This window comes from Myxocyprinus asiaticus, chromosome 15 (genome assembly GCF_019703515.2).
Source record: "Myxocyprinus asiaticus isolate MX2 ecotype Aquarium Trade chromosome 15, UBuf_Myxa_2, whole genome shotgun sequence".
NCBI classification, from domain to species: domain Eukaryota; kingdom Metazoa; phylum Chordata; class Actinopteri; order Cypriniformes; family Catostomidae; genus Myxocyprinus; species Myxocyprinus asiaticus.
The window spans coordinates 22636286-22650479 of record NC_059358.1 but is presented as its reverse complement, the minus strand read 5'-3'; the positions used below and the strand labels follow the sequence as shown (position 1 = coordinate 22650479).

Below are 14194 nucleotides of genomic sequence, written 5' to 3'. Positions count from 1 at the left end.
TGGACGGTGAAATTACAGGAACAGATTCACATTGAATAATGAGGAAAGGTGTGAATCAGTGGGCTGTCTGTGTGAAGGTCTGCTAGGGTTTAATCGAGTTATAAAATAAGCCTGCATTGTGATTGTCTTCTTTATTTACCTCCTTACATTCTTCTACAGGGTGGGTGAGACATGTGATATGCATAGTGAAAAACATCACACAGAAAATCTAAATGTACATATGTTGTCGGTTAAAGATACGTTTATCATGATACTACGGTGGCCATGAAGTGCAAAACAAAACAACAAATCTAAGAGCACAATGGTAAATCCAAAGACAAAAGAGAAAATCAGAAAACACAACAGCAAGACAGAAAAAACAACAGCAGTTCAGTCGAAATGGAAAGGGTAGGTTCCATAGCTTCTCACCTGATTGGCTGTGTGGAGAATACCTAGTTTTTTCCTCAGGACTGGTTCTCTGCCCACTTGTGCGATTATTTCAAAATTCATTCCAAATGCTCAATTACTGAAAATTGTGTGTTTTTTCACTCAGTAAAACAGTGATGGGACACTTTATAACACAGAGAGCAAAAACAGGGAGTGGGAAAAGATTCGTTTTTTTTTAGGTACAATGTTCAACTACGGTGTGTAAGGGACCGTCTAAACATTCCACAAAATGCGATAAAACGCCGGTGTCCAAGCATTCTTTCAATTGACTTGCATATTCTAACATAATAAACACTGCTATTAAAAAAGCATTTTCTCATTCTAAATGTTGCAGTAGACTGCCGGCGTGATGGCTCACTTTCTACATTTGAAGCCAGCATGTCCAATTATGAGTACAGTGTTCAATTATTTTAGAAAACAAATTACTGAAATTTTACCAAGGTATTATTTTCATATTGTAAAGGTTGTAGAAGGCTGCTATTAGATATGCTGCCTTACTCTAGTTGAGATTTTCCCAGGATGTGGAATTATACCTATACATTATTCAATTTAATGTAAAAGTTACATGTAAGTTAAATGTATGCTACAACCTTTGTAATGTAAAAATGACATGTTGATGAATTTTAGTGGTGTTTTTACTAAAATAATTGAATCCATATAATTGGATCTACTTTATAATAAAAAAATGTTAAACAACAGTTTTTTTTTTTTTTAAGTTAGAACATGCAAGTTGAATGAACGCTTGGACAGCATCAACGTTTTAGCGCAGTTTGTGGACTTTAAGACGGTCCCTTACGCACTAGTTGAACCATGAGACCATAGATGAATATCGTACCTAAAACTAACTTTTCCCGCTCACTGTTTTCACTCTCTGTGTTATAAAGTTTCCTGTTATTGTTTTCCCGAGAGAGAAAACACTCCAAATGATTTAGTTTTTCAGTCAGTGATCTTTTGGCATGGATTCTGATATAATCAGTGAACCAATCCTGAAGAAAGGAATAGGTCTCATTCACACAGCCAATCAGATGAGAAGCTATGGAACCTACACTATCCATTTCAACTGAATTGCTGTTGTGTTTTTGGATTTGTCATTATGTTTTTAGCCAACGTACAATACACTGCAAAAAAATCAAAATCTTAATTTTCTTACAAAGTATTTTTTTCTTGTTTTCCAGAAAAAATATTGAAACATCTTTAAAACAAGATATATTTACTTGAGAGGCAAGGTGGCAAAGTAGTAGCAAAGTGTTCACCCAAAACAAATTATCATTCCATCATCATTTACTCACCCTTATGCTGTCTCAAACTCACACGACAATCTTTCTTTTGCATAACACAAAGATATTTTGAAAGATATATGTGTTTATACAGTATACATACAATGCAAGTCAATGGGTTACAAAACTTTCTAGCTCCAAAAAGGACATAAAGGCAGCATCAAAATCAACATAATCCTCAAGTGGTTTCATCCATTTTTCTGAAGTGATATGATCGGCTTTGAAAGAAGTTTTTACTATAAATCTTGACATCTGCAGTCTCTTTGAGCGTGTTCATGAGAGAAGCTCCATGACACTTATTAAAAGTGTAGCATAAGTGTTAGTAAATGATGAGTGAATTATTATTTTGGGTAAACTATTACTTTAAAGGGATAGTTCACCCAAAAATGAAAATACTTAACCTCAGGTTGTTGCAAACCTGTATTACTTGTGATTGTTTTATGGAGCTGTAGCGGGGTGAGCAAGAGACAGACACAGTGGGTGTGGCATCAAGCCGCGGAGAGGCATATATTGGAAATAATAATAAACATAAAATGCCATAAATGGGGGAAATAGTCTCCAAGGAGGAAAGTGTCCAAAATAAAGGGGAATCTGGCATCCTCGCGGTGAAACAGTTGCTCAGTGAATGTCGGGGGTGTGTCCATGGAGTGGTCCAGGCTTGAGCGGGGGCTGTGGCCACCCCAAGCCCCCTCTCTAGAACTGCCCCTGGTCGTTAGCAGCCTGACTTCCCAGGCCACGACGCATGCTGTTCTGCCCCCAACGACACATCTAACTCGCCGGGGATCCGAGGAGCGGGTCCCGGAACACATTTAATTCAGCCGAACCCTCCTCTGGTCCTGGCCGTGTGAGGATGCCAGTGTGTGCACACATGGAGATTTGATGCTGGCTCCCCGAGAAGAGGTGCGCTCTGCGTTTTAAAAACAGCGGTGATGAAGCACTTTACACATCAGGTGTGCTTCATCTACCACTGTCGGAACGAGGCTTATTAACTATGCACCTCTTCTCGCTCTCCAGCCCACTCTTGTTGTGAGCCTGGCTGAAGGATGGCCCTAAGAGGTGGGACTACGATGACAAGAGGGAGGGGTGGGTCATTCCGCGATGGAGCACAAAAAGAAAAATGTTAGGAATTGGCAGCCCCAGTCACCGTTTACATATTGCATCTTTTTTCCATGCAATTATAGTGAATGTTGATAAGATTGTCAGTCCCTATCATTATGACAAATATCTCCCTTCCTGTTCCACAGAAGACAGAAAAGTCATAAAGGTTTGTAACAACATGAGGGTGAGTAAATGATGATCACATTTTCATTTTTGGGTTAAGAATCCCTTCTGGTTTCCTATCTTCTTTTTGGAGAATTCTAACAAAATTTTGCAATGCTCATGCTTAAAATAAGAAAGAACAATTTGCCCATTTGCTAAGAAACTAAACTTAATTCAAAGGGGAAACATTTGTATTTTTCTTAACCCAGTTTTCACAAATATCTTATGTAACTCAACTAAATTTATTTTGATTAAGCTTGTTTAGATATTTTTACTGGAAAACAAGACAGGCACATGTATTGATCAAGAATACATGTGCCTGTGTCTCTGCTGGGTTCCTCGAGGGTCAGGAGGGGATTGGGGAAATGGATTCTTAGACGTGTAGGGTTTCATCTAGATTGACTGCAACACTGGGTATGCAATCATTTCAGAAAATTCCAACTCACTAAACTGAAAAGTGAAACAAAGAAACTGTGGGCACAGTGTTGGGTGATTTTGCTTTCCTCAAATCTTACCTCAAAAGCAAAAAAAATACAAAATTAATAAGCACAGACTAAATACTCACTCAAAATAGTACTAAATAGTACTTGAACTGATTTGAGAGAAACCCCCTGTTCTATTGGTGAAGAGTCACTGTTACCTAATGAATGAAATTACACTGAAGTACATTAAATTGCATTCTCTAAATGTCATGATAATGTAAAATGTCATTATGAGAACAGCTCACTAACAGTGAAATTGGATTTGGTAGACTGTTTACTGACAAGAGTTATTCATTCTTCTTTTACTTACCCTATAATTAGGTAAATACACTAAATAGAATCATCCACAACTTACCCAATTGTGAACAGTTTGCATCTTACACTTTTGCTCTCAATTATGGTAATTTTGTGACTGTATGAGTAAAAGAGAATTAGCAGCAAGCCACGACTACTTTCAGTTCCTCTTTGTAGTCACAGATCTCTGTCACCTTTAAAAATAAATGTACGCATGTGGTGACAACTACCAGCAGGCAAGTGTTGTGAAGGACAGTAGGTCGGCAGACAGACAAGTGGATGTGTGTGGGTGTGTCCATAAAAAGCTTTACCTTAGTGTCCACCCGAAGCAAGAACTGAGCAAGGCCTCTGATTGGTCCAGGCAGCAGAGCCTCCTGTCTGTCTTTGACAAATCTCTCAAGGACTGCCCACCATTTGACTAGACTCCGCCCTGTGAAATCTTTCAGCCCAAAACGAACAATCATCTTCTTCAAGACCCAAACTAGAAAATATAACACATACACGCCCATTCGGTTAAACAGTTTATGAAAACTTACATCTTCACACATCTCTTTCTCACATCTTCCACAGTACTGAAAAATGGCCCCAAAGAACTACAAACACAAGTTCATATTCTCTTTTACACAACTATTTACCAGCAACAGGGATGGGCAGTAACTTTAAGATCCAGAGGTTGAGCCAGACCTGCACCAACACTATAGCCCATGCAAGCAGCACAAAGTAGATATCACTGGCCTTCTCTCTGGGTGCGAAACCCCTGAACTCTAGCCTGCTGCGGCGCCGGGACGACTGAATGCTAAAGACCCCCTTGGAGGAATCCATGTCTGTGAAGGGAAGAAGGGAAAATCCATATCAATAATGACCATGGGCTCCAAACTCTCTCATAATATACATAAGTAATCATAATTTATGATTTATAATTATAATCGTAATCTTATAATAGATGCTTATTTGTGAATAAACATGTTTAAAAGAAAAGTTTACCCAAAAATGAAAATTCTCTCATCATTTACTCACCCTCATGCCATCCCAGATGTTCAGACTTTCTTTCTTCTGCAGAGCACAAATGAAGATTTTTAGAAGAACATTTCAGCTCTGTAGGTTCTGTCCATACAAAGAAAGTGAATGGCGACCAGAACTTTAAAGCTCCAAAAAGCACATAAAGGCAGCATAAAAGTAATCCATACAACTCCAGAAACAGTTTGTTCTTTAAATATAAATCTCCACCTTTAGCCAGACCTGGCCAGTAGGTGGTGATATGCACGAACAATGCGAATTGCCAAAAAAAAAAAAAAAGAAGGAGAAAGTTAAAGTGGATATTTATAATAAAAAAGGACTTAAATACTGATCTATTTCTAACCCATACCGATTATATCGCTTCTGAAAATATGGATTTAACTACTGGAGTCTTATGGGTTACATTTATGCTGTCTTTATGTGCTTTTTGGAGCACTTGCATTGAATGGACTTACAGAGCTGAGATATTCTTCTAAAAATCTTCATTTGTGTTCTGTAGAAGAAAGAAAGTTATACACATCTGGGATGATGAGAGAATTTTCATTTTAGGGTGAGCTATCCTCGACTTCAGGGTTTCCACACTTTTTGACCATTTAGTTTCCATATTTCTATGACTTTTACATGATATTTCCAATCATTTGGATTACTGGATAAGGATTTTTAAAACAATTATATAGAGATCACACTCACAAAGAGCAATTTCTAGCCAATAGGACATTCTAAGGGAAAACATAACTAGAAAAAATTATATTCACTACAAAAATTTCCATGACTTTTTAAGTTTTAACTAATTTCCTTGACTTTTCAGGCTGGAAATCCCTATTTTTAAAATTCCCTGATAAGTCCAGGTTTTCCATGACCCCTGTAACTTCAAGCATCTACATTATTTCTAACCAGGGCTGGGTGATAGAGCTAAATAATTTATATTGCCATATATTTTGTTCTATTGATGACATTCAATGTGTATCTAAATATTTATGTATATGTTCTGAAATTGCTTAAAAAATTTTCAGTGAGAGAACATGCAGCTTACATTACATTAGTGACAATTTGGTGTTGACACATATGAATATCATGAGTTTATTCATTAAAACGAAGTATGAACTGAACTTTTGAAATTCAGAGACCTTATTAAAATGTCTCTGTCTTAACGATCTCAAACTTGCAAGTTGAGCAATGAATGCAAAAGTAGTTTAATGACAAAACATTTAGGACATTTTCATTTTACTAATTTTATTGCCATAAAAAACATTGTGAATATTCGATACATCGCCCAGCCCGACTTCTAACTTCAGACAAACCGATCTGTTTCCTTTATTGTTTCACCTTTGGATTGTTCTTTGGTGCTCCTCTCTTCCTGTATCTTCTCAGCATGGCTGGCATTACTGCAGGAGATAGCCATGTAGATTGTATTAGCAGCAAAGGACAGAACCTGACCTGGGAGCTCACCTACAGTATACAGAGAAAGGAGAGGATGGCGTTAAGCAAAGAGGCATTTTGAGAAGTCTGAAGATCAGAGGATATCAAAAACAGAAGATTGTGAGAGTGGGAGCCTGTCTCTTCACCTTTCCCTGGAACAGCAGGCTTTTCCTGAGAACCCACTATAAGCAGTAACACCACCACAACAAACACAGGCACTTGCCAGGACCCTGTCAGAGAGACTGAATAAAAACCTTTTAGCATTGTTTCATAGACACAATGTAAATCAATGTTAAACTTCTTTGCAAAGTTCCTCTTCTGTCTATGTATGTATGTGCATGGGTGTAAAATCAGCATTAAAAAAATGTATGGTGAGAAACATATTTGCATAAAATACTCTGGTGGTCAGAGACCCAGAAGTGGATTTAAAACAGGTTTCGGTCTTTTGGCTATGCCCAGAGTAAAACTGAAATAATACATTGTCTGTCACATGACAAAAGACTAAATACACACATATATAAAAAACTAATATATATATATATATATATATATATATATATATATATATATATTATCTGGCTCCCCCCTTATCTCTCTCCCGCTGATTAGTCAACTCAGCGCCAGGCATGCGTCATCATGGCCCGGCCACGCCCCTCTCCTCATCACATATACATATATATATATACACACACACACACACACACACACACACACATCTTTTGTTCATCTAATGTAAATGTAAATAATCTAAGCTAATATAAACCCTCTTAAATTAGCAATTTGACTGTATTTTACGCATTGGTAATGCAGGCTAAATTATGATGTTTTTCTTTAGTTTTCTGTTGTGTGTGAATATCCCAGGAGATCAGCAGTTACAGAAATACTCAAACCAGCCGTCTGGCACCAACAATCATCCATGCGATTATCTAATCAGCCAATCGTGTGGCAGCAGTGTAGTGCATAAAATCATGCAGATACGGGTCAGCAGCTTCAGTTAAAGTTCACATCAACCATCAGAATGGGGAAAAAATTGATTTCAGTGATTTGGACCATGGCATGATTGTTGGTGCCAGATGGGCTGGTTTGAGTATTTCTGTAACTGCTGATCTCCTGGGATTTTCACACATAAAAGTCTCTAGAATTTACTTAGAATGGTGCCAAAAACAAAAAACATCCAGTGAGCGGCAGTTCTGTGGACGGAAATGCCTTGTTGATGAGAGAGGTCAACAGAGAATGGCCAGACTGGTTCGAACTGACAAAGTCTACGGTAAGATGCGGGTTAGTGCTGATTTGGTGGCATGAGGGGGACCTACACAATATTAGGCAGGTGGTTTTAATGTTGTGGCTGATCGATGTATCTACTGGTCTGACGCAGAGCCATGCAGCTGCTTAATAGTCTCGTTATAAAGCATCAACAAGGTATGCCCTTTTAAGAGGTTTTTACAGTGTTGCAGTGCGTGGTTATTATGTTATAGAATTTTCATGACCATTGAAGATCCAAGAAAAAGAAACCCACAAGCACTTGTCCACGCGACAGCTAGCGCACCTGTGTTAGAAGCAGAATACTGTAAATTTGGTACCCGTCATTCTTACGTAGTTGTGCAAAGAGGCAGTTATTGGTTGAGACATTTCATTATTTTATTTTTTTTAAATGTAATGTTTGAGATTTTGCTTATCACGTTGAGTTAGACGAGGATGCTGACATGCTGTTTGCTGTTATCGCGCATTTTATGGATTCGCACATTTTTATTTCGCTATTTTTCTCAGAATCTTGAGTGTGAGCTGAGATTAATCTGTCATTATTCAGAAAGCTATCTGTCATTTTGACACATAAAAACAAACAAGAAACACAGCTTAAACCATCTTCATGCGGTATATCTCTCCCTCGGCCTCTGCGTGCACATGAAAGAAAGAGAGGGAGGGAGGGAGGGAGAGGACAGCGCTCGCAGCCATGTGAGAGTGAAAAAATTGGCGCTTTTAATGCAAAAATAACTAACGTGCCTCTTTTAAAAGTATCTGAGGGAAGATGCAATAGGGAGTTTTCATTCTGATGGTAGGCTGCAATAATAAGTTCATAACTTTGGGCGTTAGATCAGCTGATGCCCACGCCGGTGCGCCCAAATATTTTTCTGCATTCGCAAGCAGTAAGTTTCCCTCGCAAATGCAAGTAAAACGCTTGCACTGTAGAGCCCTGATCATTGTAAATAATTCATGAAATGTACTGTATCCTAACTGTGTAAATTAAATAGTATTTGTCATTATTATCTTTACTAAAATACAAAGTCTATATTTGACTTCTTATGGGGTGACCCTAATGCCCCCCCCCCCCCCCCCACACACACACACCCACACCCACATCCACACCCACACCCACACCCACACCCACACACACACCCACCACACCCACACCCACACCCACACCCACATAATGGCACATTATACCCAAACAGAATGATACATGCCTTCAAAAAAAGAAGGTCTTACCCATGTAGAAAATAAGAGCTGTCCATACTGGCACAGACAGAGCACGCAAGTAACCTTCCATGCCAGGTGTCCACTTAAATGTCACAGCAAACGCATAGCCCACAACTAATGTGCCAACCTGAAACGGAGACAGAGAGAGAGAGAGTGAGAAAATATGTTGGGATCTCTGGTAACATAAGGGCTACTGTGTCTACACCAGACATTTGCCACTGATCTATTAATAATCATATTGTGTATATCAATGCAAGGGTTCATTCAGTCTTAAGAAAACAGGCAATCAGAATAGTTTGGGGTTCACTTAAGTTTCCTTGCAATGAAGTAAACACAAGGCTCTATTGGATGGGTTTTTTGTTTGGTAATTACATTCTAGACTACAAGCAGACATCACATGCCCTAAAGGAATTAAGCCCCACAGATAGGTAAAAATAAGCTGCATGTGAATGTGAGCAAGCATTAAAATTAAAGATTAAATTAAATGGTGAGAACATTAAGGTTAAAGTCTGGGGGAACTTTGTCATGAAGAGCTCTTGAGCATTTATAAGAACTTGGAATTTGTTTTTATGGACCATCATCTTGGCTGTGCAACTGTTAATGTGCCATGACATGAATTTTGTAAAAATTTTAATATGTTCCATGAGGTTCACTTATAATATTAGTAAAGTTTTTTTTGCACAAAAACCACTCATGTATTTGTAAATCATGATCATTTTCCACCCTCATTCTGAGCCATCGACAGAAACACTCGGTTTTGGTGCTGCTTTGCCTTTAAGACTTGACAGTAAATGCCCACTATTCTGATTGGCTCTCTGCTCTTGACTAAGGATGGGCAGATCGATACTAAAGTATCGATACTTCGGATACTGATGTGGTATCAAGAATATCGATCCTCACATATAAATATAGATTCTGAAGGTTATTTTTAACAAGTGATCTTATTATTTAGATTACATGAATATTAATGCATCTCATAAGCTTCAAAGTGGAAAATAATAATTATATGAGCGAATTGTTGCACCGGAACTATTTTTTCTTCCACCCATCTTGACACGCCAGAAGTGCCAAAATACATCTAGCAGTTACAGATAGCGCTCACCCTTTCAGGCATAGTGCTCATTCAAAGATGGAGCAGTGCTTTCCTGAGGTAATGACAGAAAAACAGCATCTGGAGTTATTCACACTAAGTAATGACAAACCTAGACGTGACATGTATTATAATGGGATTGTGTGAACATTTGTACAGGTTTATTTAAATTCAAAGTTGTTAAAACACTGATAATGATCTTTAATCCTTGTTAATAAATGATACCCTTATGAAAACTTACCATGGATTTACTGTAGTAATATTGTATTTACCATGACTAGTAACCATGACTGTGTGGGTGCCTCATGCCGCCCCCCGCAAGATGCCGCCCTGGGCAACGGCACATGTTGCCCATGCCTAAATCAGCTACTGGGTATTGGATTTGAAAAGAAAATAAGTGGTATCGCCCATCCCTAGTGAGGGCTGTCTGTGACTGCTAGTGTATTTTAGCATTTCTGTGCATCAAGATGAGCAGAAGAAAAAACTGTTCTGGAACCATGCAACAATTCACTCATATAATTCTTTTTTTTCCACTTTGAATCTTATGAGAGGCATTAATATTCATGTAATCTAAATAATAAGATCACTTATTAAAAAAAAATTAATATCAATATCAATATTTTTATGTGAGGATCGATATTCTTGATACCACATCAGTATTGGAAGTATCAATCCGCCCATCCCTAGAGCTCACCCTTTCAGTCATAGCGCTCGTAACTTGGTTTCAGTAATAGTAACCATATAATAATATCTATGGTTAATTTTGAGGTTTTCTATGTGGCTTATGCTAACTAATTTTTAAAGGGTAAACAAACTAATAATTTTCTATTTAGGCCCATAAATATATAAAACATTTAAGTAACAATAAAGTTACACATTTTATCCAAAGAATTCGTAAAAATTATATTTAATAAAGGTAACGATATCGGCGATATTGGCCTAAAAGTACTTGGTATCGGATCGAAAAGAAAATAAGTGGTATAGGCCATCCCTACTCTTGACTGACCTGCTCTCTCTTTGCCATCTCACTGCTCAACACTACTGGGCAGGGCTACGGAGGTGATAAGGTAAAGTAGGCGTTGATGTGTTGTTGTGGAGGCGGTTTGATGCAAATGTCTCACAACAGTGTGACATCAGAATGTGGAGGAAGTAAAGAACAAGTTGTTTTGGCAGCTTGGTTTCAACAAATGCCCTTTTTGCAGTGAAGAGGAAGTTTTGAGTTCTTAAATGTTAAAAGATCAAGGAAAATTTGACATTTGAAAATGTCATGACCCCTTTAAGTTAATATTTTTACAAGGAACTTCATATGCCAACATGTAATCAGAATAGCATATGCATTTTTTTTTTCTTTACACGTGGTCATTAGAAGCCAGATTTTCTGTGTAAATATGTAACACAACACATTCACATTCACCCACTTTTACCTGTGCTTTGTTGACAGGGGGCGTGTCTCTGTCCCATTCACGTGCCATTTATACTCACCCACACAGCACTGAAACAATCCAGGCCAAAACAGATGACGGTGCAGACATGGCTGAGGATCACCTGCATGCCAATGAGGCTCCAGAACATATATAAGAAATAAAGCAGGGGCACACCAGCCCCGATTGCCAACAACACATTGAGTCTCTCTATGATCAGTTCACCCAGAGTCTCCACCCCGTAGTTCACACACCACACCGGTACCAGCAGAGTCCCCACCACTATAGGCGTGCCGCTCTCCTGCAGCCTGCTAAGCCAAGAACGGCCCAGCCGGGCGAGCGAGTACTTGAACGGGTGTAGGAAGGTGCCGCACAGCACTGCCCACAGTAGCGGCCGTAGGAAAGCCTCCAGGATGAAGTAAACCAACACGGCCGCTCCGCAACAGATCGCCACGAAGATCATAGCACCAGTGTTGTAGAAGGCCTGCTTTATGTTTTTGTCGAACTTCAGAGACGACTGTTGGCTCAGGAGTTGGCTAACCATCCCGACTGCTGGCTGCACCGTCTCGCTGAAGGAGACGTAGTGTGGCCGGGTTGTACGCGGGGTGGCCGGGTCAGCGCCTGGACCCGAGTCCTCTGTGTCTGCCATTGCCGGTGGCGTCGCTCGCTCTGTTTCTGTTTGGAGGATCCACCACATAAGGAACTGCGGGTAGGGCAAAAAGTGACGTAATATTAAGGAAGGAGTCTGGGAAATGTAGTCAAAGTGAGAATGTTGTTGTTTTTGTGCGTCTATCAGTCAAGTTAATATTATCGCGCGAGAAAAGTATGCCCTGTAGCTACGCAAAAGTGCCCCACCTGCATGACGCGACAAGCAACTTCAGTTCAAAAATATTTATATAAATGACAACAAGACTGTGTTGGTGCACTTAGTAATTTTTTTTTCTCCTAAATAAAAGTTTTATTCCTAAAGAAATTAATAGAAGGCTAATTTTGAAACATATAAAATCATTATTTTACATGGAAAGGGTCCCCTCATAGGGGCTGCCATGTTAAAGGAGCAATATGTAACATTGACATCAAGCGTTTAAAATGGACACTGCAGTCTAAATTCTAAATATTGGAGAGAGTTGTCTCCCTAGCCACAGACTCGAAGCTCACATGGGTTGCCAGGTTGAGGACACGCAACAGGAACGAGCAAACTGACAATGACAAGCGATGAGCCTTACACTTTAAATTGATCAGCTAATGTATATGTTCAGGGGTGGGTTTACGATTTCTGAGGCCCCAAGCATCCGACCAAGCCGGGGCCCCATTTCTAAAATGTTTGCTTAAAAAATTACATAAAATGTATTTTAAATCATAATTTTTAATTCATCCTATCAACCATTGTAGCCAAGTACATTCAAAATGTTTAATGAAATAAAAATCTTGTTAAAGATAATTAATGCATGTTTTCCAGTTTTTACACAATACAGTGATAATAAAACAATATTTACCCACATATATTTTTACAAAATATATATATTTATTTATTTTTGGTGTGTGTAAAACCTACTACTTCACCCAGTAACATTTTGGAATTCAGTTATTTATTAATATTATAATCCAACAATTATTTATTGTTGTCCAGTTTGTCATTATAATATGATACAGTATTATTATTACTTTGAGGATTTGTTGTATACAATAGTAATATATTCCTGTCTTATTTACTTTACTTTCACCTGGAGTTTATATTCTGATGCTGAGGCTGTATTTTATGTACGCATCGTAGTTTGCCGTATTGTAACAATAAACATACAAGGAACGGCAGCCCCTCAGCACACTAGAGCAGAAGGGAAAAAAACATTGCCGTTTATCAAGTGCTGAAACTTTGCTTGTTGCAGATCTGGAATAATGTTAAACATTGTAACAGTTCCCTCTTTGCAACCTGAATTTGTTCAGAACGTTAAATCTTTGTGACACCTGCGCTAAAAAAATAAAATAAATAAATAAATAAAAACACAATCTAGACACAGTGCAAAAACTGAAACAAAACGCAGGTGTCTCGTCGTGCATTTCTGAAACCTGAAGCTCTTATTAATTTGACACAGTGTCTAAAAATGTGCCAGTGCTGCGAGAGGCACTGAAGAAACAGCGAGATGCGGTGCAGGTTACATAGGAAAACAATGGAAAAACAGAGCAGACGCAGGCAAAAACACGTTCGGTGTGGCCCCTAACTCATCCGTTTGCGCGTATCTGTGAGTGAGAGCGCGTGCACGAAACAAGTCCCGATGGGATATATATATATATATATATATATATATATATATATATATATATATATATATATATATATTTTTTTTTTTTTTTTTTTTTAATTATTATTTATTTATTTTTTCATAAATTACAGACCCAAACCCTACTTAAACTCACCTGTCCCGACCCCGGCAGCTTCTAACGTGAACCGCTCTAAGGGTAGGTTTACATGATAACGATGTACTAAAAACGGAAAAGTTTTTCCTTTGTGTTTTTGAACACGCATCCGTGAAAATGACTAAACACGCTGTATTATGCATGTCAGGCCAGTAGTTGGCGATATCACTTTGTAAAGAAACACTACGCGCCTGCGCACATAAGCATTCTTCCACAGAGAGGTGAATACAAACAATGAAGATGGTGAAAGCATCGAGCAATTTTGTCTGGACGGACGATGAGGTTGCTTTGTTACTACAAATCTTGAGGAGCACAAACAAAGTCCTGTAGTCTGCCATTGTAGTTTTGAACGTCTCGCGCATTGTTTTGAAGTACTCGCATGCATGCCTATAGACTGAACACGTAATATGCGTGTGCGTGACGTCATCGTTTTCACAAATTCGCATTTTTGTATGTTTACACGGAGAAGATAACGGCATCGTTTTCAAAAACTTGCACTTCGAAACCCGTTTTCAAAAGTTTGCGTTTTCAGGCCCCAACACGCCATTGTTTTTAGTTGAAAACGTTGTCGTGTAAAAGGCCCCTAAGAGCGCTGACAACAGCGTATTTGCGCATGTA

General features: G+C 38.6%; 1 protein-coding gene across 3 annotated transcripts in view; it reads right to left on the bottom strand.

Moving 5' to 3' along the window:
• Window positions 1–12414, bottom strand: part of LOC127452860 (transmembrane protein 245-like) — a 28547-nt gene extending 16133 nt beyond the window's left edge. Inside the window, exons 1-6 of one of the 3 annotated variants that reach the window (XM_051718662.1) lie at window positions 11223–12414; window positions 8660–8777; window positions 6322–6417; window positions 6083–6205; window positions 4375–4563; window positions 4051–4220 (exon numbers count right to left, since the gene is read on the bottom strand). In XM_051718662.1, coding sequence (XP_051574622.1) covers window positions 4051–4220; window positions 4375–4563; window positions 6083–6205; window positions 6322–6417; window positions 8660–8777; window positions 11223–11858 — 1332 coding nt within the window. In that variant the 5' untranslated portion in view covers window positions 11859–12414. The remainder of the gene's footprint in view (window positions 1–4050; window positions 4221–4374; window positions 4564–6082; window positions 6206–6321; window positions 6418–8659; window positions 8778–11222) is intronic. The other 2 variants (XM_051718661.1, XM_051718663.1) reach the window with 2 other exon arrangements.
• Window positions 12415–14194: the final 1780 nt, after the last annotated feature.